The sequence below is a fragment of the Sorex fumeus genome, unplaced genomic scaffold (genome assembly GCF_029834395.1).
Source record: "Sorex fumeus unplaced genomic scaffold, SorFum_2.1 ptg000036l, whole genome shotgun sequence".
Taxonomy (NCBI): Eukaryota; Metazoa; Chordata; class Mammalia; order Eulipotyphla; family Soricidae; genus Sorex; species Sorex fumeus.
This window is the reverse complement of record NW_026606093.1, coordinates 14,612,783-14,640,271: the sequence shown is the minus strand read 5'-3', so window position 1 is coordinate 14,640,271 and position 27,489 is coordinate 14,612,783. Positions and strand designations below refer to the sequence as shown.

The following is a 27,489-nucleotide window of genomic DNA, read 5'->3' as shown; positions in this document are numbered from 1 at the left end:
ATTCAAGACCACTGAACTTTAATCATAAATGTGAAGAAAAACTAACCATTAAAATTCCAAGTCTCCATCTTTTCAAATTAAGATATATAACGAATATACTTTTTTTCCTTCCAGATAGTTACTACAAATGTCACTGAAATAATTTTAACCTATATTCTTTATAATATGTTTTTTTTATTTCATTGAATCACTGTGAAATAGCGTTATAGAGCTTTCATGTTTGAAATTTAGCCATACAATGAGCTAACACCCATCCCTTCACCAGTGCACATTTTCCACCTCCAGTGTCCTCAGTACTCCACCCCCATCCCAGTCCTCAACCTGCCTTTATGATAGGCAGTTTCCCCAATACTCTCTCTCTACTTTGGGGTATTATGTTTTGCTTGAATTTTCCCACCATCATTCAAGCCTACATGCCAGGGACAGATGCCAGATAATTTATTTTCCTTTACTCATTTTGAATATCATGAGAGCTCGCATGGCTGCAAAAATGGCCACACACTTCTGGAACTCTAGATTGTAAATGGTTGGGTTCCAGAGACATCTCTGTGGGGCACTAATCCATTTTGGAATTCAATCGGGTGTCTCTGGACCAGGGTTGTTGGTGCACTAAGATGGCGCCCCAAGGCAGATTGTGGGCATGCCAGCAAGGCTGATGAGCGGGTAGGGATCTGGGGAGAGACAGCCCAGCTCCTCTGCCACCATGCAACCTGGAGATTTAGTCCTGGAACCTGCATACCTGGGCCTCACTTGTGGAAGCTCTTGGTTACCAGGATTCCATCTGGAGTAGGCAGGGAGAGCGTACCTGCTCCATCTGGAATACATTTTATTTTTAAAGTTGTTCACAATAGTTTATTACATTCAATATTCCAACACCAATCCTAATACCATTAAACTATCCCACCACCATCATTGCGAATTTTCCCACCACCACCCAAACCTCCCCTAAAAGCATGTACTAAATAAGTTATTTTGTACTGCTTGTTAAGAATAATCCACTAGAAATGATCCCATAGTTTCCTTAGAGGAAAGTGTGTGAAGATTGTTGTATCTCACCCTGGAGCCATTAATCTCTTGTATAAGAGATTATTAGCATGTTGTTACAGGTTGCCCCTTGTGTGCTAATATAGATGCATATATATATGGAGATATATAGCTATATGTCTATATATCTCCATACATATATGTGGAGATATATAGGTATATGTGTGTGTTTGTTGTTGTTGTTGATTGAAATAGGTTGCCTTCTACACTACACCCCATCAAATGTGGTATGCTACTCTTGGTACACCAGTGAGATAGATTATGAGATGTCACTCTAGGAATTCTAAATTTTAAATATGGTGATATACCTAGACCTAAAATTTTAACTGGATGGTGACTTTGTGGTATGGAGGCATCTCTATGCCATGTTGCTCTCTTTCCCTCGCAAAACTTATTTGTGAGTCTCTAGATCATGGCCGTTAGTGAGCTTATATGGCACCAGAGGCAGTTTGTGGACATGACTCCCAGGCTCCTGGAAGAACAGGGAGATGCGGGGAGGTCACCCCTTCCTGATTCCATGAAAATCTGAAGATTTTGGTCACATGCCCTGCATACCTGAGTTTTTCAGCAGATTCAATCTCATGGATGAGGCTCGTTCTTAGCCTGTGGACATCAGCTAGCTTCCAGGGCTCTGTTGGGGCAGGCAGAGGGACTCACCCCCGCCCCCACTTCTGACTGTGATGAGAAAGCCTGATGCAGGGGGATGATATATCTCTGTGGTATGTTGCTCTCCTTTAACTACTAAGTTTCAGTACCTGTAGTTCTGACATTTAGATGGTACCAAGATATTTATGGTATTTTGTGTATGATTTCTTCATTTGAGTAATGTTTCAAGGTCCATTCGTGTTGTGGCATATATCGACATTTCATTCTTTTTTCTAGTTGTTTATGTCCTTGAGCCTCATTAGAGAAACCTCTCAGTGATTTCACACGGCCTGCACCAAAGCCACTTTTACATTCCTCTAGGGAAACAATAATCCATAGGCACAGGACATATCCAGATCACCACCACAACACCCTAGGATGAGCCTGCTTCACAGCCATGTGTGATGAAGACAAGAGTCACATGGTGCATTCTACATGAGCCTTTGGTATTGAATCTCCCTGTAAGTGCTAACAGTGGGACTGCAGTGACCTAGAAGAAACTACCCTGCCTAGCTCTTAATAACAAATAGTTCATTTTCAGTAAGAAAATTTAATTTTCTGTTCTTGCCAGAATCAAGAAGACATAAAGGGGCATTCCTAAAACTGCTTGAAAGCTGGAACACAGCTGACTGAGGATGCCCTTCAGTTTTCATGGTTCAGCAAGTGACAGAGGTGGTCAAGTGCCCCAGCACAGAATGCACACACACATTTAGGGTTTGATATTTTAGTCACTGGGAATTTAGAATAAAATGTCATGTTCTGAACTCTCAGTTCCAGGGAGCAGTCTGTAATCAAATGTAACTCTCTGTTTCTGGGTAGATTGTGTAAATTCAGGCAGCAAGCAGAATTCAGATCCCTTTACCAGCAGCTAAGGAGTTAACTTCCCAAATCCCAGGCAGGAAGAGTTGGAGACAGGCATGGCTGCTGTTTCTTTCAAGCCAGTATTTAGTCCAGGCTTCAGTCCTGGGAGCAGCCAAAAGTTAGGGGTACTCCTGCCTGCCCTCTCTTACAATATGGTAACTTAAGAGTTAAAGGCAGCCTGAGCATCTCTGAACTTCCCAGCCTCAGGATTCTAACCACTCCCCCCACCTCCAGGGAATCCGAATGAAAATATGTCCAATATGGAGAACAGCTTTGATGATGTTTCTTGCTTCTCTTCTCAGAACCTGGGAACGTCATCACCAAGCAAAAGGCAGAGCAAGGAAAGCACCATCACGGTAAGTGGCACCCACAAAGCTCTCACTGGGTGGCCAGTAGCTAAGGCTTTCAGCAGCTGTTGCCATGGCAATGTGGAGACAGAAGCAAAGCCAGACTCAGCCTGGAATCCAGGAAGTTCCCAGCTTGGATTTAGCTAAAGTTTCCTTCAGTCGCTCCCCTTCATTCCTCAATTGGGCATTTTACCTTTTCTCTTCTGGTGAATGAATGATGGAAGGATGGTGGTCAGAATGAAACAGGAGCCATTTTCTCTCCTTTGCCAGGACTGGCACAAGGTACTTCTGCAGGAGTGGGTTGAAGGGGGTGGACTGTGCTCTATGCAAGTGACATGATGTGTAAATTATAGCCATAGCAGGGTTGCTTTTATACAGGGTAACTTCTAGAAGATGTCAAGGTTAAAAGCGAGAGAAAGCACACTAAATATAGAGCTCCTTGGTGTTCTGATGGGAGGCAGACAGCTTCTGCCTAGAGTGGCCAATTCCCAGGGTTCTTTCCAAAAGCCATGCCCCCCGCCTGGAGACTGCGGAGAGGCAACCCCACCAACATGTACTCAGAGCAAACAGTCAAGCATTCAGACATATGAGAACTGTAATCCTGAGTTTAATATTTTGATGCAAGTAGAAGAAAGCTGGGGACCTAGTCTCAGGCTCAGCCCCAGGCCAGTTTTGAGAACGACATTGTGATCAAGAGTCACTGTATTTCCCTAGCTCATTCAGGCTGAAAATCCTGATTTGGAAGACAAAATAAGTGAGGCAACCAATGCAACAATAATTTCTGCCACTTTTGTGTGCATTTGTTATGCACAAATGTATCCAGGTAATTTATATTTCCCTTCGCTAAGTAGGTAATAGGAGAGTGTAGCATAGTGACGCTGACCTGAAGTGTCAGCTGCAGCATTTTCTAGCCTGGCAGCAACTGAATAGTTGTTTCAGGACCTCCTTGTATGTGTCCATGTCTGTAAAATGTTCCATAGATGTGGCATTAAAAACTAAATGAGTATATACAGAAGTACTTAGAACAGATCATATCACAGATGAATTGATTAGGAAGATGTGAAATATATGCACGGTGGAATACTATGCAGCTGAAAGGAATGATGAATGCATGCAATTTGCTACAACCTGTTAGAAACTCTTAAGATCTGTTGATGCCGATGCTATCATGTAGTGGGTTAAACCTCAAGCGCAACTATCAATATCTTCATAAATCAAAGTTCTTTAACTTTAAAAATAAAACAGAGCTTGTCAAATAGTAAGTGTTCAATACACACTGATATCCTTATCCTTTTTATGAGGCAAAAACCCAAAAAGTAGGGCACCCTATTTGAGGCTAGCAGTCGGGAATAGTGGGTTCCAATTCTGCTAGCAGTTTCCTACAGACCAGTCTCGGTTTCCTGGGGCTAAGTATGCTAGCCTGCTTGTTGGAAAGAGCCAAGAACAGAAAGGGGCAGCTCTGCCGAGGTGGCCGGGGTATGTAGTTTCCTTCTTGCTGGGACTTAGGGAGCTGGGCAGACTTCCCAGAGGCATAGTTCTTATCTTCAAATTTCACAAAATACCTCATTCTCCAAACTTCCCTAAAACAGGAAAACATGAGGAGAAAAAAGCACAAAGGGGTGGGGAATGTTAGACTTGTAGAAGAATATGAGAAAAAATAAATTAATAGTAAAGGGTGGAGTATGTTAGACTCAGAGTTTCCTGAGGGACCTGTGGTGATGGGTGAGGCACAAACTGGAGGATGTGCTGGTGTACATTTCCAAACAGAAAAAGATGTGCAGGGCCAAACAGGGATGAGAGCATTTGGTGGCCGAAAGCCACCTCCCCAGGCTGGATGGATGAGCAAAGGACTGGGGTAATAGAGAAATAGGAACTAGGCCCCAGGCTGGTTGGTAGTCTGTTTGTTTCTCCTCCCTGGTATAGTCCGATCTCTCCCCTTAAGGCACAGTCATAGTCATAGTCCTAGTCCCAGTCATCAGAGTTCCATCATCCTAGTTTCCTAGTAGATCTCAAAGTCCTCTACTTCCAGTCATTGTCGTCATCTGGTTCTCCTTCTACTCCCTAAGTCCCAAAGTCTTAGTTCTTCTCCTCCAGTCTTCAATTTCTCATCATCAACTTTTTAGTCCCCAGTGTCTAGTCCCCAACGTCTTCAATATCTCCTCCCCGTTTTGTGCCCTCTTACCCCTTATAGCATAGTTATATACAAATTATGAAGGGTGGGGATACAAAGGTGGGATTGAACATTGTCATAACAACAAAGAGATGTGAAGCCACTCCTTCAGGAGATTAAATCAAGGACAAAATCTCATCTGAGGAGATTACTCCAGATTACTAGATCTGCTCTACGGTGGGATTCCGTCTAGGGTATATTTTTTTTCCTTTCCTCAGCTATTAATCTATTTAAACAGTCTATTTAAATAGTAAATTTGCTTCTTATAATATTTCTAAGCAATGCCATTTTGTATGAACACAGTAAGAGATATATTAAGCTTAAAGGTTGACTTTTCCTGGGGGCATCTCGCTATATATTCCAGACCACAGTTTTCAAGCAGGTTAGTCTTTCCTAATCCCAGCAGGGTCCGTATTCAATTACTTCTTTATGGGTCATGACAGTTTTTCCATGCCCGGGCTCTTAAATTATAGTTAAGTATTATGGCACTTGGCCTGGCCATTTTGATGCCAGGGTAGCTCAGAGCTTGTCCTGGGTCCATCCAGTCCCTTGTGAGGACCCTGCTCTTGGAGTGCTAGGAAGTAAGGGCAACTGAGGCTTAAGTCAAGTAAATATGGAGGCCCAGGAATAAATATTATTTTTGAGTCAATTAACTCCCATGTTACACAGCATAGCATAAACTGTCTTCCTGTGTCTATACAAAAGGAATATTGCTAAATAAATCATGCAAATGACATAAAGAAAAGAGAAAAGCAATATAGGATTATTTGTGCTTGATGGAATTGGGTGAGCCTCAGTCGCACTGTTGTGGGAGTGGCTCAATAAACCTTAAACTCCTTGCGGGAGGAGGATAACCCAATGCTATCCATCAGGCTGGGAGATGAGTCACTTGCTCTGCCCTGTCCTCCACCTGGAATTTTGGTTTTGTCACAGTGGGCTAAGTATGGCCTGAGTAGCTCCCACCTTACATCTTGTTGACCTTGGTTGGAGAGAGCACTTTTCTCCCTCCTCTGCTGACCCACATCGCCTCTGTTTCTCTTGTTTCCTAATGATCCATTGTGCTGCTCATATACTGATATGGAGTGTAATTGACATCTGAAATCTCTGGGATACCTGTTTAAATGTGGATGCCTTGATGAGACCCTTAACTCTCCATTAACCTCTCTAAGATCAGACTAGAATGTTCTCATTTTAACTAACAATCCCCAAAGATTTTAAGAAAACATTTGTCTTGGGTACTGGTGAGATAGTACAATTGGTAGGGCACTTGCCTTGCATGTTTCCAACAAAATTTGATCCCAAGTACCATATATTGCACCCCCAAACCCACTAGGAGTAAGCCCTGACTACAGCTGGGCATGGCCCAAAAATGCACCAACGAAAAAAAGGAAGATTCTTGGGGGAAGAAAATAAGCAGGGAGTAGAACTAGTTAAAGATGAAGTGAGGAGTAGGGGCCTGAACTTGAACTTGGGTCTGCCAGTCTTGGTTCATACATCTCTAGGCTAGAGATCTCTGAGCTGTTTTTCAAATAGCCTTGTAATCCTCATGCCAGCCCTTTTCTTTGGGTCCTAACCCTCCACTGCCCCTGGTTTCTCAAGATACCACATAAAAATCAGAATAGAGGAAGGAAGGCAAACCTCCCTCTCTGGATTGTCAGGACAGGGCAAGCAGATTTCTGTCATCGGCAGCAAGGAGTGAGACATCCTTCATGTCTGAGTCTGGATCTCATTGAGGCGAAAGAGTAGGGTTAAACTTGTTTCTGAAGCTGTTTCTGTACTTGGTTCTGAATAAATTAATTTGTTTTGTGGGAGAAAACAACAAGCAGTGCCCAGGGGATACTCCTGCCTCTTCACTTGGGGATCACTCCTGAAAGGATCATATGGGATGCTGGGGATCAAACATGGGTGGGCCACATGCATGGTAAGTGTCCTACACACTGTATCGCTCTGGTCCCCTGCACAAGGTTTGACTAGGTGCAGTATTCTGTATTCTTAGGCAGCGTAAACAGTCTAGCAGTCTAGAGACTGCTAGATGGGGAATGATGCACTATTAGCAGCTCAAAGTATTAAAATCTATAGAATTTTCAGAAAACATAGAAACAAAGCTACATACCCACCTTTGTCTCTGGGGGAATGGTCTCTGGAAAATTCTATGCTACAGAGTCTGTGTCTCCTAACATTGCCAACTTGGGAATTCTTGAATCCTGAGAGCTTATAGCCCCTTGATGTTGTTTTTTTGCTTCCTTAGAACTCTGTTGTTTTCCTCTTTTCCATTTTCTCACATCAGCTTCTCTCTAGAAAATAGTTCAGGGGCCTGTCACTTGTGGAAACTCATTGTGTAATATTTTGGAGAAGTTCCAGAAGCCACTCTCACACTTGCCTTTTCTAAAAGTGATACAGGACCATGATGGCAAGTCTCTGTGTTCATCCAATATTTCAAGAATGAAAATATTGAATAGTAAAGATACTCAGAGTTTCAGAGTTAGAAAGTAGAAAAGTTTATTGGAAAGTAGTAGAGAAAGAAATCCCCTAGGCAGGGAGGAACTTAGTATCGGACTAAGCTTAAGTATGGCTCATTTTTATGGGGTCTTTGTGTTACTTGTCAAGTGACAGGAATGTTACAGAAAATTGCAGGATTTTTCACAGTGGTCTGTCTAGGTTAGAGCTTTTTCACTTGTCTATTTGACTATTTGACCATTATTTCTTATCTTCCTGTGAGCCCAATGTCTGGGGCAGAATCTGTGATCTTGGGAAATTGTTAATTCCCTTCTGAGAAAGAGCCCAGGAATTTACAGGAATGTGTAAATTTGTGTAACAAAGATAGCTAAAATGTAGTTGATTGCAGAAGCTATCAAGGAGAAACTGAGGTTTCCTCATTATTTATTTGAAGTAAAATACATATATTGGGGAATGAAGGGAAGGAGAGAGGTAGATAAAGGTATATGCTCAAGAGAGAAGCAGGCTTCTCCAGAATGGAAAAAAACAGTATATATTAAATTAGGGATGTCCAGAGAAGGGCAGCAACATATGAAAGTCTCAGGGATTAGCTGTGAATGGTATGTGCAGGTTGCCCCCTTGGAGGCGTCTGCTTTTGAGAGCATCAGCCTTAACCTAAGAATCCCCCTCACACTTCATGTGACAATCACAAACTGTACATGTATATATATATATATATATATATGCACATGTATATATATATATTTATATATACATATAAAATTGCAGTGTCACAGAGTCATTTCCTCTCCTGTTTCTGCTAAGAAGCTTTTCTTACCTGAGATCCTTTCTTAGAGGGGTAATATGTTTATTCCTCGGTGTGTTGGAAAACTAGCTTGACTTGGGTGAAGAGCAGATTTCAAAGCCAGATTGCCTGGCTTCTGGCTCTGACTCAACATATACATAAAATCAGTGGTTTTGTGTGAGTTACTGAATTTCTCTGTGCCATAACACTACATTACTTAGGATTGTTTTTGAGCATTAAACGAAGGAATCCATGTAAAGTCCTTAGAACAGTGGCTGAGAAATATTAGTTACTTTCAGAGCAGAAAATGTTCCTTAGGATTCCCCCTGTGGTTTGCTGGGTAGAGGATAGAACTGAGGCTTGCTATGCCCAGATGTGGGAACAGGGATCTGTCCCAGAAATAGATGTGGTATTATCTACTGGGGAAATATTACTTGGATGGGAAAAGAAATTCACATGTGAAGGTTGCCATGAGGAAAGGCTTCTTCTACCATCTCTTCTCTCACTGAACTTTGGAGCCCAGCTAGATGGAGCACAGGATTGCATTTAGTTTTAGCTTTCTAAGTCCAGGAATACATCTTGACTTTGAGGCTTGGGGTCATAGGACAGTCATGTGGCCAGCATCCTACACTTCTGAGCTGTATTTTAGTGAGCAAGAGCCTCAGTGCCTCCGTACCTCAGTTTCTCCATCTGGATGTGTGTTGGAACTAACAAGGTTCAGTTACTAGCATGCCCTATACCTTTCAGAATCTACCTCATCTGTGTCTGGGCTCTGCTTCCTTTTCTCCAGAATCACTACTACTTCCAACTCTGACTTCCCATCCCAGTGGATGCAACACCCTTGCCCATCTGGCCCAGTCACTCAGTCACTATGGTTCTCAGTGTTGATACTGTAGTCTTAGCACTACAACCTCTGCACTATTGACATTTCAAGTTAGATATTGTGGTGGAGGCATTTTTAGGATGTGGATCAGCTACCCCTCCCTGCATGGCCCCTTCTTAACAATCTTAGTAGCACCTTACCTTCAGTCACTACCACCCCACCCTACACACACACACACACACACACACACACACACACACACACGCACACACCTAGTTGTAAGAAACAAATATGTGTCTACCTGCATTATGTAAATATCCTCCCAGGAAATTGCCCTCGGTGGACTCACTGAGTTAGCTTTATAGTACTGTAAAATTTCTCAGTGAAGTACCCCAGTACTTCCGCTTGCCTGCTTTATTATGCTGCTCTAAACAACCTTCACAAGCCAGGTCAAGGGGAATTCTCCCCTAAGACAGCCACACTGCTGTGGGAAAGCTTACCCCCCCCCCCGAAGGAACCAGTCTTCTCACTCCTTTGCCAGATTCTTCCTTCCATAGCTCAGTTGCTCTTGTCCCAACTTCCCAGCTAACTTCAATTTTATCTGCTCCTTGATTCTGAGCCATGCAGAGAAATATGCTCCCTACCATGTGTTGCATCCTCAGACCCTCGCCCTTTCCTCTTCGAAATTCCCAGCCCCAGTCTGTGTCTTTCTTTTGCTACCTAAGTATTGCTCTAAGAATCCCTGATCCATCATGATTGCCACTCAATGACTCTTTTGCAAACCACAACACCCAAAAGGAGAGAGAGAACAGAGGGGAATGCCCTGCCACAGAGGCAGGGTAGGAGGGGGGGGGGAGGGATACTGGGATCCATGGTGGTGGGAAATGGGCACTTGTGGAGGGATGGGTATTTGATCATTGTATAGTTGAAACCCAAGCACAAAAGTTTCTAAGTCTACAACTGTACCTCATGGTGTCTCACTAATAAAAATTAAAAAAAAAAGAATCCCTGATCCTTCCAGTAATCTAGTGCTCTTTTCTTACCCCAGCAGTTAATTTATCCTACAATATTCTAATTGCTTATTTACTATAATAAGTAATAATAAAAAAATAATTGTTTATTTCATTCATCAAGGTCTAGAAAACCTTTCAGTGCAGAGACTGTCTCTTCCAACTCCAACCTAAAATTATTGCACCAAGAAGCATTTATTGGGTGTCACTAGGGACCTGTGCTATGCCAGGTCTTCTTTATACAGTTCAGAAGTCTGATAAAGATCAGACATGTTGAATAGGAAGAATAAAATTACAGTGTGTGTATATGTGGGGGGGGACATGCACATGCACACGTGCGTGCATGTAAAGTATTAGAGCTATCTAGTTGTACTGCATTGCATGGTCAATAAAGTTACTGTATTACATTGTCAATAATATTAACCTAGGGGCTGGAGCAGTAGCACAGCGGGTAGGCTGTTTGCCTTGCTCGCAGCTGACCTGGGTTCGATTCCCAGCATCCCATATGGTCCCCTGAGCACTGCCAGGAATAGTTCCTGAGTGCAGAGCCAGGAGTCACACCCTTGAGCATTGCCGGGTGTGACCCAAAAAGCAAAAATCAAATAAATAAATAACCTGGAAAATGGCTATTCTTTTCCAATGTTGACTGCAAGTGAGATCCACACAGAAGTGGATCCTTCAGATTCCTAAAAGAGAGCCCCCTCTTGCACGCCCCTTGTGATGTAAGCTCAAAGAGGGTTTGGGAAGAACTCTCCTGGTGCTGGTCCTTGAGGAGTTGGCTCTGTCCCAGTAGGCTCCTGTAGACCAGGGGACACCTTGGGTAGCTATGGGCACAGTTTGGGAGAAACTGACATACCTCAGAGGATCCTTTAGACTTCCTTCTTGGTCTAGAGAACCCACCTCCAGGGTTCTCTGGTTTGTTCCTGCCTCAGACCCTTCCTACTGCATTATGCTCCTGTCCAAGTAGGACATGTCATGGCTTTCGCTCAGGGCTGCAAGTGAGTTCTATGACCTTTGCAACAGAGATTCTATATTTAGTTTCAATGGCCCCTCAGAATGATTTTGCAACATAAACTGATACAACAGTTAGAAGAGTTAGTTTGGTTTTCATTGTATTGATCATAATCATTATAATCATCATCATTATCCTCTTTTTTTCTTTTTAAATTTTAATTTTTTTTATTTTCAAAGAGTTGTTCACAGTAATTTATTACATTCAATATTTCAGCACCAGTCCCACCATCATTGCACCCTGCTACCAACTTTGTTTTGAATTTTCCTACCACCCCCCAAGCCCAACCCAAAGGCAGATGCTAAATAATTTAGGGTGTTTGCCTTGCACGCAGCCAACATGGCCGACCCGAGTTCGATTCCTCCGCCCCTCTCGGAGAGCCTGGCAAGCTACCGAGAGTATCTCGCCTGCACGGCAGAGCCTGGCAAGCTACCCGCGATGTAATTGATATGCCAAACACAGTAACAATAAGTCTCACGATAGAGACGTTACTGGGCCCGCTCAAGCAAATCGATGAACAACGGGAGAACCATGACCGTGAACATGCTTGTTATGAATAATTGACTAAAAATGGTCAAAAAGGTTTACTTAGAGTGAAAATTGTTTCATCTCATCTTGGAGCCACTAAGACCCTGAATTAGAGATTATTGACATGTTGTTAGAGTTTGAGTCTTCTGTGCTAGTATATATATATATATATATATATATAAGCATATATATATGTTTATATATGTATATATATTTATATTTTATCAAGATTGGTTGTCTTCTGGGGCTGGAGCGATAACACAGCGGGTAGGGCATATGCCTTGCATGTGGCCGACCTGGATTAGATTCCCAGCATCCCATATGGTCCCCCGAGCACCTCCAGGAGTAATTCCTGAGTTCATAGCCAGGAGTAACCCCTGTGCATCGCCAGGTGTGACCCAAAAAGAAAAAAAAAGATTGATTGTCTTCTACCTTACACCCCATCAAATCTGGTGTGCTGCTCTTGGTATATCAGTGGCATAATTATATGAAATGTAACCCTGTGCTCCCGAAATTCTATAATTTTTATAGGGTGTTAGAACAGGAGTTATTTTAATTGGATGGTGATTTGGGGGTCCTGAGGAATCTCTGCAGCATGCTGCTCTCTTCTGAGATTCATTAGTGAGTCTGGATCTGGCTATTATTGTGCTTAATGTGCCCAGAGGCAATTCATGGGCATGACTGTCAGGAAAGCAGAAGCAGGGAGATGGGTTGAGGAGTGCCCGTTTGCAACTCCAGAATCCTGGAGATTTCAGTCACAGGTCCTGCATATCTGGATTTTTCAGCCGATTTTCTCTCATCCATAGGGGGCTCAGGGCGAGTCTGAAAGGTCAGCTCTGAGTGTGGTGATTAGGTTCTGGAGGTTTGCAGCTTCCAGGGTTCTTTTGGGACAAGTGAAGGGACACATCTGCCCTCCTCCAAGGTGCCCAGTGAAATCAGCCTGGTGTGGGAATGGGAGACATCTCTTTAGTGAGCTGCTCTCTTCTGAGATTCATTTGTCTAGCCTCATTATTTATTACTAAATAACCTTTATCACCAATTTTTAAGAATTAACATGAGGATCCTAATTTTCACCTCTAAAATCATTTATATAACATTGAACTCTTTTTTTTTGTCTATTTGTTTTTGTTTGTTTGGGGGGCACACCTAGCAGTGTTCATGGTTTGCTCTTGGCTTTGCACTTGCGGATCACTCCCAACAAGCTTGAGGGGTCATATGAGGTGCTGGGGATCAAACTCAGGGTGGCAGCATGCAGGGTAAAATCCCTACACACTCTACTATCTCTCCACCCCCTTCAATGAATGCCTTCTGACTTCATGAATGAATTGACAGAACACAGTTGGCAGTAACTGAGAGCATCTTTACAGATTTACCCACCTTCTCCTGATCTACAATTTCTATGAAATGCGGACATCTTGTTTTCATGGATGGCCTGCCTTTGGTATATGTGACTTGTGTTCAAGGAGTTTCTGAACTGTCCCTCCAACATTTTCTGACACACTCAGGAGATGCTGGGACTACTTTCAAAGTCTAATAGCAATAAGGCTCAGGTCTTGCTTCCCTGAGGTTCTATGCCTACTAGAAATAAAATGGAGTAGCTGAGAGTGGGTTGGAACAACATCAGTAGGAGAAAATAATAAAGCTACTTGCCCAGGAAAATCAGTGGTACCAAGAAAATGCTCCAGCAGAGTAGTATGAGACAGCCTCACAAATTTCTGCACGATGATCTTCTGGGCCATGACCAACTTGGAATCCTCCTAGATTCCCATTTTAAGCTCTCTTGGTTCCTAGAATATGCATCTCAAGATAAATTTCTCATGGTAGCTTCTCATCACTCACTCTTGACCACATAAAAGCCATTTCCCTGGAATCAAGTGTGTGTAATTAGTCGCCAGTGTGCTCATTAGTCCCCAAGTGTGCTCATTAGTCCCCAAGTGTGCTCATTAGTCCCCAGCAGTATTCTACACATAAATAACTAAATGATTAAATATGCCCCTCCCCCTATTTTAATACGGGATAGTTGCGTCTTCCACATCAAAACGTAAGATATTTGCTGTTCTTTCTCCCTTCTCAGATTCTCATAGATTTCTGAAAATGTATTTTGTTTAATCATGGACTTGTATTTCAGTCTTTTACTACTGCAAAGAGTGTTTTGGTGCAAATTGGACACATATGTACCTCACATTGTGTGTAGAATTATGGTGCGTAGATGTGTGACTCTGAATTGAAGATTCTGAACAATTGTAAATTTGATAGTCATTTAGTCTGCCTGAGACTCTTCTGATTCCAAGTCCCTCTGAAGTGGGTATGAATGCTAATTACCTCTAATGTGAAATGCCAGCCTCTAGAGCATTTCAACAGCTCATACATAACAAACCTGTCCCTGAACAGGTTATCTTTACATCTATGTCCTTGGAGCAAAGACCTGTCAGAGTCTCCCTACTTTCCAGAAAACTAATTTTCTTCTTTCTTGCTCGGTGTTCTGCAGATAAACTGTGTGACATTCCCTCACCCAGACACAATGCCAGAGCAGCAGCTGCTAAAACCCACAGAGTGGAGCTACTGTGACTATTTCTGGGTAAGTCGTACCTCAGTTTCCCCCATACACTGGCTAAGGTCACAAGTAGACATCCAAGATGAATAGGAGGGGCCTTGATTTCAAGTCAGAGGGGCCTCTCCTGTTGAATCCTAAAGAAGTGGCAGTTCAACATCTGAGATAGGAACTGAAGATACTGTTGGAGTCCACATCATTCCATAAACCTCACAACCAACAGGGTTTTAATCACAGAAATATTAAAGACCCAGCTAGGTTGCAGGTAAACTGGAGATCATTTTCTTGCCTGCACAGTGAAGGCAGAAGATGAAAATCAATTTTTTTACTGAAGCTCAACTGCAGGTGTATGCTGTCTTTAATGTTGGGAACCTTGGACAAGGACTCATGTCCTATGAACCCCTCCCCCACAAGAAGTTACCGTCAATGTCACTAACATGTGAGTTGCAATGATTTTCAGAGAGCTCCAGCATTAATAATTCTGTCATTTTAGTACTTTTGTATATTGTTTGATGCTTGTAAAGTTTCGCCCATTAGATGGATGATGGTAGCGGTTATGATTTCACAATAATATGGATGTACTTAATGCTATTAAAGTGTAACTTGAAAATGATTGACTTGGGGATATTTTATTACTTATGGATTTTCATAATTTAATTTTTAACAAATGTGGAGTCTTCTCAAAATTTCTGAAAATAGTCCTGGACGTTTAAAGTCAGCAAATGACTTCTGAATTGAGATCAACCCACCCTCCAATCTGAGAGTGACAATGTTTGTACAATACGGTGAATATAGTAAAATTTATTGGACTATATGCTTTAGAAAATTTTTAGACTCTGAAAACTTTATTTCACTTCTTTACAGAATGGACTATTTATATAGATTTACTAACAGCATTAGACAAAAGTGTTCTTTCCTTTCTACCAAATCACTTGCATTTTAGAGGATAATCATCAATTCCTTAACCCCCCCAGGCCTACCCAGGGATAATCCTTATTTCCCTTGCTGTGCTTCTTCCAGAGCTTAAATATGCTCTGAGAGAGTACAAAGAGTTTTAGCTTTGGTGTCAGACAGCCCCAGTCAAAGGCAGTAAGGATCCATGTGTGCATTACCTCATAGCCCCATCAGCCTATTGGAGGCTTGATTTTCTGTGCAATAGGAAGCTGTTGAAATATTTTAAGTAGAAATATGATATAATTTGATATATATGCAGCCGATAGTGGAAGAATGATGGAAATTCAGGAATGGTACTTCAAAGGACTATCTAGGAGGCCAGGGAGAGACTGTGGCAGCATGGGAGATGAAGTGAGGTGGAGTTGGAGATAGTCTCCCCAGAAAGAAGCAAATGAAATGGCAGTGTTTCGGGGAGACTAAATCAAAACACAGAAATGGGCATTGTAAGAGCAGGGGAAGGCGCTGGGTTGCCATGTGCGGCTATAAAGGAATGTTGCAAAACCAGAGAAATATAGTAAGTCTATCTCTTTTTTTTCTTCCTTTTTTTTCCTTCAATTTTTATTAGTGAAACACCATGAGGTACATTTGTAGACTTACAAATTTTTGTGCTTGGGTTTCAGTTATACAATGATTGAATACCCATCCCTCCACCAGTGCCCATTCTCCACCACCACCAGTCCCAGTATCCCTCCCACCCCCCTTCCCCCCATCCCCCATCCCACCCTACCACTGTGGCAGGGCATTCCCTTTTGTTATCTCTCTCCTTTTGAATGCTGTGGTTTGCGAAAAAGATATTGAGTGGCAATCTTGTTCAGACTATAGTCTACTCTCATCACACATTTCCCATCCTGAGAGGAACCTCCCAACACCCTTTATTTGGTGCTCCCTTCTCTGTCTGAGCTGCCTTTTCCCCTAGTGTGTGTGGTTGTCCTCAAAGCCATGGAGTAATCCGCCTGGTACTTATCTCGGTTATTCTTGGGTGTTAGTCTCCTATTTTGTTAGTAAGTCTACCTCTTGGTAAACAGCACCTTAGACAGATGTTGTGAGTTCTCATCTTAATTCAAGTTCTGGGATTCTGAGACTTTCTTGACCATTAAATTCTTTCTTTGTAGAAGTTGTTTCCTTTGTCGCAGTAATTAAAGTCCATTTCTTTAGACTTATTTTCGTAGTGTGGGAACATTGTTGAACATGTTCAGCTTCCCTAAATTTTGACTTTCATTTGAAAGTACTATTAATAAAGATAATCTAATGAATATCTACTGAATGCTGCAGTGAGCATTGACCCTGGCATCCTTCCCTTTTGTTGGGTTTTTTACTTCCTATCAGTTGGGTTTTTCCACAGAAGCCACTATGAGCTTTCCTGAATGTTTGCTGAAGGGCAGCCCTTTCTGTCAAGTTTTTTACCCTTGATGGGAGATGGGATGGTTTCTGGTTAGGGGCATCTGCTGCCTAGCCACATACTGTCTCAGCATAAGAGTCTGGATTCCAAGCTTCCTCTCTGGTCAGTCATCACAGCAACTGCCTGGTTGGAAGTAAATGTGGAAAGATATTATAGCTGTGCCCCCAAAACATGTTCTTTCTCTTCTTTCCAAGATTGGGAGTTTCAGGGACATGGGAATGAATGTGGGAAGGCAGCAGCTTAGCACCCGTCCACATTCCAGAAATAAAGAAAACTTGGCCGTGGTGGTGGGAAATGGGCACTGGTGGAGGGATGGGTATTTGATCATTGTATAATTGAAACCCAAGCACAAAAATTTGTAAGTCTGCAAGTGTACCTCCTGATGTCTCACTAATAAAAAGAATTTTTTTTAATTATTTAGTCTTAAAAAAAATGAAAAGAAAACTTGGGGTGGCCAAGACTCCTCTTCTCATTCTCACTTTTGGGCTGAAGATAGGGATACTGGTGCATACAGGTCCTGTGTTTGTTTGATTTTTTTTATCAAAATTTAGTTAAACATGACAGCGTATTATATTTTTACAAATAAATGTTTTTATTTAGGGGCCATTCTTTACAAACACATCCCTAATAGTTTCAGGCAAACAGTGTTCTAACACCAATCCCATCACCAGTATCAGTGTTCCACCAATGACGTCAGGATCCCTCCGAGTCTCCGATTGCCTCCTGTTAGATGCATTTAAAAGATTTTTAAGTTTCCTACTTTAAAACAGTTTTAAGTTTCTGTTACATTTGGAAACGTATTTCCTTACTATGTTTCTTTGCATATGAGATCATACTATATATGTCCCTCTCCTCCTAAATAACATATTCTCCAGGCCCATCCATGTAGCAACAAATTGCTTGATTTCATCTTTTCTTATAGATGAGTGGTGTTCCATTTTGTGTATGTAACATTGTTTCTTTTTTGAGTCATTTGATCTTGACACGTGTTGTTTCTAGATTTTGGCTATTGTAAATAGAAGTTCAAATGTACATTTTAAAGTTCAGTTGTTGTAGTTTGGACCCCCAGTTTACATTATGGATGGCTGTGTGGTTTAGATATACATATTTTTACAAACCAACACCACTGATGTATCTAAGTCCCCTGATCCAAGCCCTTGTTATTTCTTGCTTTCTTACCTCACCCACCTCTCCATTTCTCTACTTTCCTTACCTTTACATTTCTAAAATACAGTGACAAAAGTTTGCATGACTTTAGTAACTTGCATTCCTTGTCAAATTATTCTTGTCATATACACCACAGAGAAGTGAAATCATCCATTATTCACCTTCTTATTCTGATTGTTTTACTATCTACTAGTTCCATCCAGATTGCAGCAAATTGCTGATTTCATCATTCTTTCTGGCTACATAGTATTCCATTGTGCATACATTCTTTCAACACCAAATCCTTCACCAGTGTCCCTAATTTTCCTCTGCCCCACCCACCCTCCTCCATGGCAGGCACTTCTCCCCTCTCCCTGGACCCATTTTCTTAGTGTTCCCCTTCCTAACTTATCTCCCCAACCCTGCCCTAGTGGCAAGCTTCTTACTAAAGACCAGTTCTCCTACACTTTGTTTCTATTGCCTTTGGACATTTGATATTCCCCTACCAAGTTTCTTTATATCCCACATATGAGAGCTCATTCTGAGTCTGTTCCTCTCCCTTTGACTAATTTTACTCAACATGTTTCTCTGCAGTTCCATGCATGTACAGCAAATTGCATGACTTTATCTTTTTCCATAACTTTATCTTGACTATTGTATATAGTGTTGCAATGCACATAGGAGTGCAGATGTCTTTTTTTTAATGTAGGAGTACTGCTATTTATTCAGCCACTGATTAGCTGATTGAATTGGGCATGAACTCCACCTTACTTTTTTTTCATAATTTTATTTATTTATATTTTTCTTATATTTATTTATTGAATCACTGTGGGAAAAGTTACTAAGCTTTCAGGTTTAAGTCTCGGTCATACAATGATCAAGCACCTCTCCCTTCACCAGTACTCATTATTCATCACCAAGAACCCCAATATACCCCCTCCCAACCCTCCCAATGCCAGTGAGGCAGATGATTTCCACTTAACTCTTCTCTACATTGATTACATTATTTCGACAAAAGATGTACCATTATTGTTTAGAATTTACCCCCAACAATCAGAATTTCTGAAAAGGCATTGTGAAATACTTTGTTTTCTATAGCTGGTTATGAGAATCATATAATCTCGTGTGCCCCCAATAGCGGCCTCGCGATTTTGGATTCTTCAAAGAGCCAGATAATTACGAGATTGGTTTCTGTGCGTCTGGTGTTATGGCTGTGCCAGATAGCTACTCGGGGGGTGGGTGGGGAGCAGCTCGTGACCTCAGTAGGGTGTGAAGGATGAGCCAGTACTACCCCCCTTCCCATGAGACTGCAGTTGCCCCGTCACTGCTGGCTCATACCTGGCTTTCCAATAAACTCTGAGGCGGCGGCCACCTTGCTGCTGGGTGGGAGAAAGGCAGAAGGGAGCAACACTCTTTCCCTCCCCGGGAGGCATGGCGCCGTAGTTTAACGCATGGTCCATTCACTTTTCTGCCGCAAGCTGCCTCATTCTCTATTAAGTCCTTTTGTCTCTGGAACCATGGCTGTGCTGGAGAGCTGCTTGTGGGGGGCAACTTGTGACCTCAGTAGGGTGTGAAGGACGAGCCGGTACTGCCCCCCTTCCCATGAGAGTGCAGTTTCCCCATCACCACCGGCTCATACCTGGCTTTCCTATAAGCTCTGAGGCGGCAGCCACCTTGCTGCTGGGGAGGGAGGGGGGAGGCAGAAGGGAGCAACACCCTTTCCCTCCTGGGGAGGCATGGGGCCGTAGTTTAACACATGGTCCATTCACTTTTCTGCCGCAAGCAGCTGGGCTCTGGACTAAGTCCTTTTGCCTCTGGAGCCATGGTCGTGGTGGAGAGCCACTTGTGGGGGGCAACTCATGACCTTGGTAGGGCGTGAAGGACAAGCTGGTACCACCTCCTTTCCCATGGGACTGCAGTTGCCCCATCACTGCTGGCTCATACCTGGCTTTCCAATAAGCTCTGAGGCAGCGGCCACCTTGTATGTGGTCCAGATGCATTTCTGCCAAAAGCCACTGGGTTTTGAGATTTATTTCTGAGTCTCTGGGATTATGGCCGTTAATTAGCTTGATCAGGAGCTAGAGAGGCCATTTGTAGGCAGCAACTCGGGGTCTAGCTGGGATGGGGAGGAAAGGGCCAGTTCCACCCCCATCTGGTGAGGCCCACATGTCTCATCACTGCAGGCCCAAACCTGACTGTCCAGTGCCCTCTGGACGATGGCAGTCACCGGGCCGCCAAGGGGAACAGGCCAAGGCACGAAACATATTCCCACCTGGAGTGGCCCAGCACCAGTAACCTACTGCAGGAACAGGATGCATTTCTGCCAAAAGCCTTTGGGTTCCAAGATTCGTTTCTGAGTCTCTGTGATCATGGCCGTTAAGCAGTTTGATCAGGAACCAGAGAGGCCATGCCTCCAATTATATAGCTGAGCCAGAGGTGGTTTGTGGGTGTGTGTTCCACATACCTAACTTTTGGCAGTTTACTTTCTTCGCAAACTTTGCCCCAAGTTTTTGGGGTCTGGCCAAAGGCACAGCAGCAATTTTGGGGTATCTGAAAGTCTGATGGTGCCATCAGGCTGCTGATTCACTCACCTCACAGGTACAGATTGACCTGCTGGTGGCACCATACCCCGCAGATGTCTTTTATGGTTGGTGCTTTGGGGCCCTTGGGATATATTCCCATGAGTGGAATTGCAGGGTCATAGGTAAGCTCAATTGCTGTTTTTCTTGGTTATTTTTGTTTGTTTTTGTTTTGTTTTATTTTTGGTGCTGCTAAGTCTAAAAATAATGCTGGGAAATGTACACTGGTGGAGGGATGGGTGCTGGAATATTGTGTGGCTAAAAAAATTCAAAGATTTACAAGAGCACTTTGAATACGTGAAGAGGATGGAGTACAGTTATTTTACAATAGGTAAGCACACAGGCTGGGATCAGGGCCAGTGGACTGGCCCAGATGATCTCGGGCTTGCTCCTAAGAAGATACAGACAAATTTTACCTTAGAAGGCACTCTCCAGCTTCCCCCCAGATCATCTTTTTTCCATTTGGTTTTCACCATTGGCTTGTATGATTGTTTTCTGTCCTTTCACTCTGAGTATATATTTATCAGGTGTTTCTTATAAGCAGAAAATAGTTGGTAGTTGGATTACATTTTCTGGTTCATCCAGCCACACTGTGCCTTTTGGTGGGAAAGTTTAGTCCATTGATACAAATGGATTTACCATCTTTTTAATGGATATTTTGGTTTTTCTTGCCTTTAGATATTTTATTTTTGTGGAGTTCATTTAGTATTCATTGCAGAGATGAATTAGATGAGCAGATTTCTCACACTCTTGTCTGAGTTTTTATCTTTCCCTCAAATCTTGTAGAGTAGAGAATCCTAGATTGAAGATTTTTCTCACTCATTTCTTCAAAATATTCTACTCCATTTGTTTTTTTGGTTTTATTATTTCATGATCTGTTATGAATTCTTTGTTTTTTCTTTATATTTCAAGTGTTTCCCCTCTCTTGCTTCTTTAAAATCATCTTTCTCTTTGTGCTTGTCATTTTGATTACAATATATATTTCTCTTTGGTTATAATTTGTTAGGTACTCCTTTGACCTCTTAATCTGAATATAGGCTCCCCTCCAGTGATTGGGGAAGTTTCCAACTATTATATCTTCCACTCATGTTTCCACTCTAATTCTCCTCTTCTTAGAGTATTGCCATGATTTGGAGATTATTCCTTTTGCTCTTATCTAATATAGTTGCTTTTCTATTATCTCTCCTGTTGTGGTGCTAATTTACGTTTTGTCTTAAAGACCAGTGATTCAGCATTCTGTTACTGTGACTTACTTGCTATTGTATTTTTAATCTACTTAACTTTTAATTAATTCTGTAAGATTTTGCATCAGTTTTTCTTTGAGTTAATTGAATTTCTCTTCCAGATGTTCCTTCATTTGTTCTACTACAGTAAAGACTGTTTTGAGGTCTTCCTCAATGGCATCTAAGATTTTTGATGAGCTTGAGTACTCCCCTGAATTCAGTCTCATGATGATTTAAAAGCTGATTTGATTTTTTACATTGTTGTTAGTGTTTCATATTGAAACGTCAGATGTAAACCACGGAGATCAGACATGCTGGTCAACATAACAAATTGCTACTTATCTTCCTATTGCTTTCTGGACGTGCCCAGTGACTTGTGAGGATATTTCAGCACAGCATGCTTCTTAAAACTCAGTCCCTTGTTTAATAGAAAGGATTCATGAGGGTACGCAGTGACTAAACAAGCCTTCATGGATTTCCAACACAGCTCATCAAGTGTAAAACCGAAGAACAGAGCTGCTGTGAGAGTTGAGCAAGGGAATGCACAGTGGTTACAGCACAGATGTGTTGGGCTGAGTGATCCGTGAGGAGCAAAGCTGTTAGACTCTTTGCTTGAAAGTGATATGGCTGGTATAGAGAGTGCTACAGCTCAAAGACCTGGTGACGAGGGTAGGGGCCAGTTGTTGGGGCCTTACACACCTGCAGAGGGATCCAGGAACCCTGAGATGAGGTAGGGTAGTTGGGGAGCATCATGAGGACATTTGTGTTTGAGCTGTTGGGTGTAGAAAATGACATCTGGATCCATTTTGGGGTCCCTCTCTCCTACACAGCACCCCATTTTCACTGGCCCCAGACATCAGTCTACTTAAAATGTAACCTAAGCTCTCATGCTTTGTTTACATTCTAGGCTGATAAGAAGGACCCCCAAGGTAATGGCACTGTTGCTGGGTTTGAACTGCTGCTTCAGAAGCAACTCAAAGGCAAACAGATGCAGAAGGAAATGTCAGAATTCATTCGAGAAAGGTAAACTGGGACCTTCCGACTCTGGGGACTGGGGATAGCACCCACTGTGTCCACTTAGCTAAAGGGAAGTGCCAAGCACTAGGCAGAGCTAACAGAATGTAAGAGAAGTACAGCTTGTTGCCTTTGGTGAGATATAGCCAAAAGATGATGTGCTTCCACTTGCGCAGTGGAAAGATCTGAACCAACTTTCTGATTTTAATTGGTAGGTTTTACATTCACTTTTAGGTATCTAATATCTCTTGAGAAAACAGCAAATTTAGCAGCAGTGTCTCCACATTCTTTGAACAGTGAGAGGGGCTTGAAACAGCTGTCCATCTAGAGGGAATGTGTACTTTTAAGTGTGCCTCAGTCTGCACTGTTCCCTACTCTATCTCCACATTGCTGGTCTCCTGTGCATACCTACATTGCCTCCATTCGAAGCACCATTCTCATCATAACAAAAAAGGAAACCTTTTATTAATCTTTGAACCAAAATTGTGACTAGGTCTGGAAATAGAGAAACTTTTGCTTTCCCATTCCTGTATTCAGGGAGTTCGATTTGGAAGAGAGAGTTAGATAAAGTTATGATGATTAGTCCAGGCATCACAGTAGTGTTTTGAACAAATTATTTGAATGTAGATGGAGACAGTTGGTCATGCCTCACAGAAATATTAAGAACTATTAACAGATTCTATTAATCTGTTCCTTCCTATTTGTCCTCTCCAAGTTTTGTGAGGCTATTAAGAATACAAGACTTATGTGCACACAAACACACACACACACACACACACACATATACACCATTTCACAAACACAGACACATGCTCATGCATTGTATCCAGAGCACATTTAAAAAACTTATTGTTGAATTATAATAGTAATATTCAAGTTCTTTGGCTTTTTAAAATATCTCTTTTCCTTGGGAATCTATATTTATTTGTATAACCAAATCTATGCTGTATGGCCAGTAAAACTAGTAGGAAATTGAGAAGGTACATGTCTCAGGTGTGAGAAGATGGTAATATAAAAACAGGAAACGTCTTTAAAATTTGAATACTCTTATGGTTGGTACTTTCATAAAAGTGCCCAGTTTGTAAATAAGGAAAATCCATTATTTGAGACCGTGAAATGTAGAATCGTACAGATTTTCTCTCCTTGTGTGATATGGTGGAGAGGAACTTTAGAGTCTTGAGAGGCCAGAGTTGAGGCACAGGTGAACACATGTGAGTCAAGTGGCAGAGGTCAGGTTTGTACAGTGCCGTGGCACAGGAAAGCTGAATGAGCTGAAGGCTTGGGAGACTCGGCTTGAGAAGCACAAGTGTAAGTTGGCCAGTGTAAGGTGTTGGCATTGAGTTGTCTTTGGAGATTTGGGTCAGAAATGTGATATAGTTAATGTAAGATAGCTCAGGCAAGATATCAGGTTGGCATCCCAGGAAGGGCTAGAGTAAAAGGCAGAATGAGCATAAAGGAAACCGTGGAGGTAGGAGATAAATTGGTTAGTCTCAAATGGAGCTAGTTCTGGATGTGGTAAGGGTGAAAGCAAAGTGTCAGAAGGAATCAGAAGGGTCTCTCAGTGACAAATGGTGAAATAACTCAAAACGCTGTATGTCTTCATTAGTTGCCTTTGCTATGTTTGGGCACACTTCAAGCATCAACTTTTCAGGGCTGGGTAGCACCTGCTAGAGTCTTTGTAGTATTTACCAAGTGTGAGTCAGTGCTCTCTGAGGTCTGGAGAACTATGACCCTCCAGGGACTCAGATGGTCCCACTCTCAACTCTTCTATTTCCCACATAGCCTGAAAAATCTCTAAGCAATGAGTATTGCCTTTGACAACATAGTTAGTATAGTTATATCAGATAATATAGAGCAGTCCCCAGAGAATTGCCTTGAAAGTATGTCAAGGGCCTGCTTGCTGAAAGTGAAATCGAAGACAACTCCCTCTCCACAGAAATGGAATCAGTGGAATCTCTGGACATGTCCTGGTTTCCATGGACATGCAACCAGGAGGCTGCCTTGATAGTAAGAAGCACTCCGGGCTGGGAGACAGTAGGGAGAGACTCTATTCCTGCCTCCTTTCCTTCTCTATTTCTGCTCTTCACTGTTCTGATAGAGCCTAAATGCGGAGTTCTGATGGAAGAAAACAGCAAGGAGAAGAAGGAAATACGGCATTCCTGAAGTCCATCATTAATGAACTGCATGCCCATTCTTTCATTCCTTTTAGCTCTGTTAACAAAAAGTATCAGCTTGCAGATGGGCCCTACTCTGTGTGAAATAGGAGTTATATAAGTGACAGCTCTACATCCCCATCGCCTAGAAGACAGGAACATCTCATTTTGGAGACAGAGATGGAGACTCGGAAAATTGCTTTCATTCATTCTTTTATTTATTCAACAAATATTAAGCATCGGGTAGACATGTACTAATTGCTTTTTGAATTTATGGTTTAGTTTGTTCCTTTGTATGGTTAATAAGTGACAGTTACAAGTTAAACCCATCGTCTAACGCCAGAAAACAAATATTGGGTTTTTTTCCTTTGCAGGATAAAGATTGAAGAAGAATATGCAAAGAACTTAGCCAAGCTCTCTCAGAACTCCTTGGCTGCACAGGAGGAAGGGTGAGTGAGGAGGCCAGTGAAGTAGGGAGGGAAAGGGAACACTGAGGAAGGGGATATCTTTTCACCTTTCTCTGATGATTGGCCTGGGACCAAGTGAATGGGGAATTTTTTGTAGCTTAGCACAAGATGGACACTTTGGTTTCAGGTAGACATCCACACTCAGTGTTAACAGATTATTCTCTCTAGTGGCAGAGGGTATTATGGCATATGCTGGTGTATCTTAGAACTTTCTCTGCTCTGATTGCTAGGGCACTAACATTCAGATGCTTATCCAGGCTCTATTTTCTGAGGTTATACTAGTGTGAAAAAATTCTATGGAGACCCAAGGCCCAACTCCCTTGCTATATCACTATCCAGACCTTCCCTAGAGACCTAGACTGGAAGAGGCTCAGCTCTACTTTTACTTGTACCCCTAGAGAGAGGGAAGAAGCCTAAAATAAAAAACAAACACTGTCCTCCCATTGTTCACTGATTTGCTCGAGCGGGCCCAGTAACGTCTCCATAGGGCATTTGCCTTGCATGCAGCCAACATGGCCACCCGAGTTCGATTCCTCCACCCCTCTCGGAGAGCCCGGCAAGCTACCAGCTACCGAGAGTATCTCGCCCACAGGGCAAAGCCTGGCAAGCTACCCGTAATGTATTCAATATGCCAAACACAGTAACAACAAAGTCTCACGATGGAGACGTTACTGGGCCCGCTCGAGAAAATCAATGAACAATGGGACGACAGTGACAGTGACAGTTGTTACTATGTTTGGCATATTGAATATGTCACGAGTAGCTTTCCAGGCTTTGCCGTGCAGGCGTGATACTCTCAGTAGCTTGCCAGACTCTCCGATAGGTATGGAGGAATTGAAACCGGCTCAGCCAGCCTGGCTGCATTGCAAGGCAAACGCCCTGCAGCTATGCTATCGCTCCAGCGTATCGAGAGAAAAACTTCAGCTTTCTTTAGCTCTATAAACAAAAAGTATTAGCTTGCAGATGATTCCAAAATGGTGCCAGAGTAGTAGAAAACAATTTGGTAGTTCCTCAAAAAGCTAAACTTAACATGTAACTTAGAGTTCCACTCCTTTATTCAGTTTTTCCCAAAGTGAGAGTTACTGGTCCTCAGTTGGGGGGTTAGTGGGCCAATACAGAGGATAGTATTAGGCATGGATGCAATTGTGGGAGGAGGAGGAGGGGGAAGGGATACATTCTGTTTGTTCCCTTAAGGAGAAGGTAGACATCATGGGGGAGAAGTGTCACTGAGTAATTTTTTTTTCTGAAAAGAGTTGGTTTTAGCCAAATAAGTTAGGGAACCTTAGTTTTATTTATTTTTTTTTTCAGGATCTTTTTTTTTTTTATAATTTATTTATTTATTGGATCACTGTGGGAAAAGTTACAGAGCTTTTGGGTTTAGGTCTCAGTCATGTAGATACCAAACATATTTCCCTTTACCAATACTCATTTTTAACCCCGAACCCCAATAGACCCCCACCTCCCACCCCTCCCAGTTCTTGTGAGGCAGATGAGTTCTAGTTAATACTCTATCTACTTTGACTAGATAGATTATTTCGATAGAAGATGCACAATTATTGTTTAGAGTTTACGACCCACCCCCCACAATCAGACATGCTGAAACAGCGTTGTGAAATGATTTGCTTTCTACAATTTGGTTTAAGAATAAAATGATGCTATCGCGGCCGCGCGGTTTTGAATTTCTGCTATTTTACTTATTGACCCTGGAAGAATTTCTATTAAAAGTTAGCTAGTTAAGAGATTGGTTTGTGTGCCCTGGAGTCGTGGCCGTGCCGGAGAGCCGCTCGTGGGGGGCAGCTGGGGACCTCGGTGGGGCGTGGGGGACGGCCCACAAAGCCCCCCTTCCCATGAGGTCCCTGCCACTCCCGCCAGCCCCGGCTCAAACCTGCTTTCCACAAGGCTCCCGTGCGGCCGCCATCTTTCTTTCCAGAGAGGAGCGGGCGGGCCGGTCAACGCCCTTTCCCCTCCGGGCAGGCTTGGTGGCGCGCGGTTTAACACAAGTCCATTTGCTTTTCTGCTCCAAGCGGCTGGTTCTCTGTGCTAAGTCCTTGTGCCTCCGGGGCCGTGGCCATGCCGGAGAGCCGCTCGTGGGGGGCAGCTGGGGACCTCGGTGGGGCGTGGGGGACGGCCCACAAAGCCCCCCTTCCCATGAGGTCCCTGCCGCTCCCGCCAGCCCCGGCTCAAACCTGCTTTCCACAAGGCTCCCGTGCGGCCGCCATCTTTCGGGAACCTTAGTTTTAAATCCCAAATGTTGGAAACCAATATCTTAAGCACACACATATTCAGAGCAGCACAATTCCAGACATGGGAATTACCTGAATG

At 42.7% G+C, this 27,489-nt stretch overlaps 1 protein-coding gene across 2 annotated transcripts in view; it reads left to right on the top strand.

The window, feature by feature from the left end:
* The window catches only part of GAS7 (growth arrest specific 7), a 287,236-nt gene that overhangs the window by 243,463 nt on the left and 16,284 nt on the right, over positions 1 to 27,489 (top strand). For both annotated transcript variants that reach the window (XM_056117931.1, XM_056117932.1), the window contains 4 exons: positions 2,853 to 2,906; positions 14,170 to 14,259; positions 22,441 to 22,556; positions 25,075 to 25,149. In XM_056117931.1, coding sequence (XP_055973906.1) covers positions 2,853 to 2,906; positions 14,170 to 14,259; positions 22,441 to 22,556; positions 25,075 to 25,149 — 335 coding nt within the window. The remainder of the gene's footprint in view (positions 1 to 2,852; positions 2,907 to 14,169; positions 14,260 to 22,440; positions 22,557 to 25,074; positions 25,150 to 27,489) is intronic.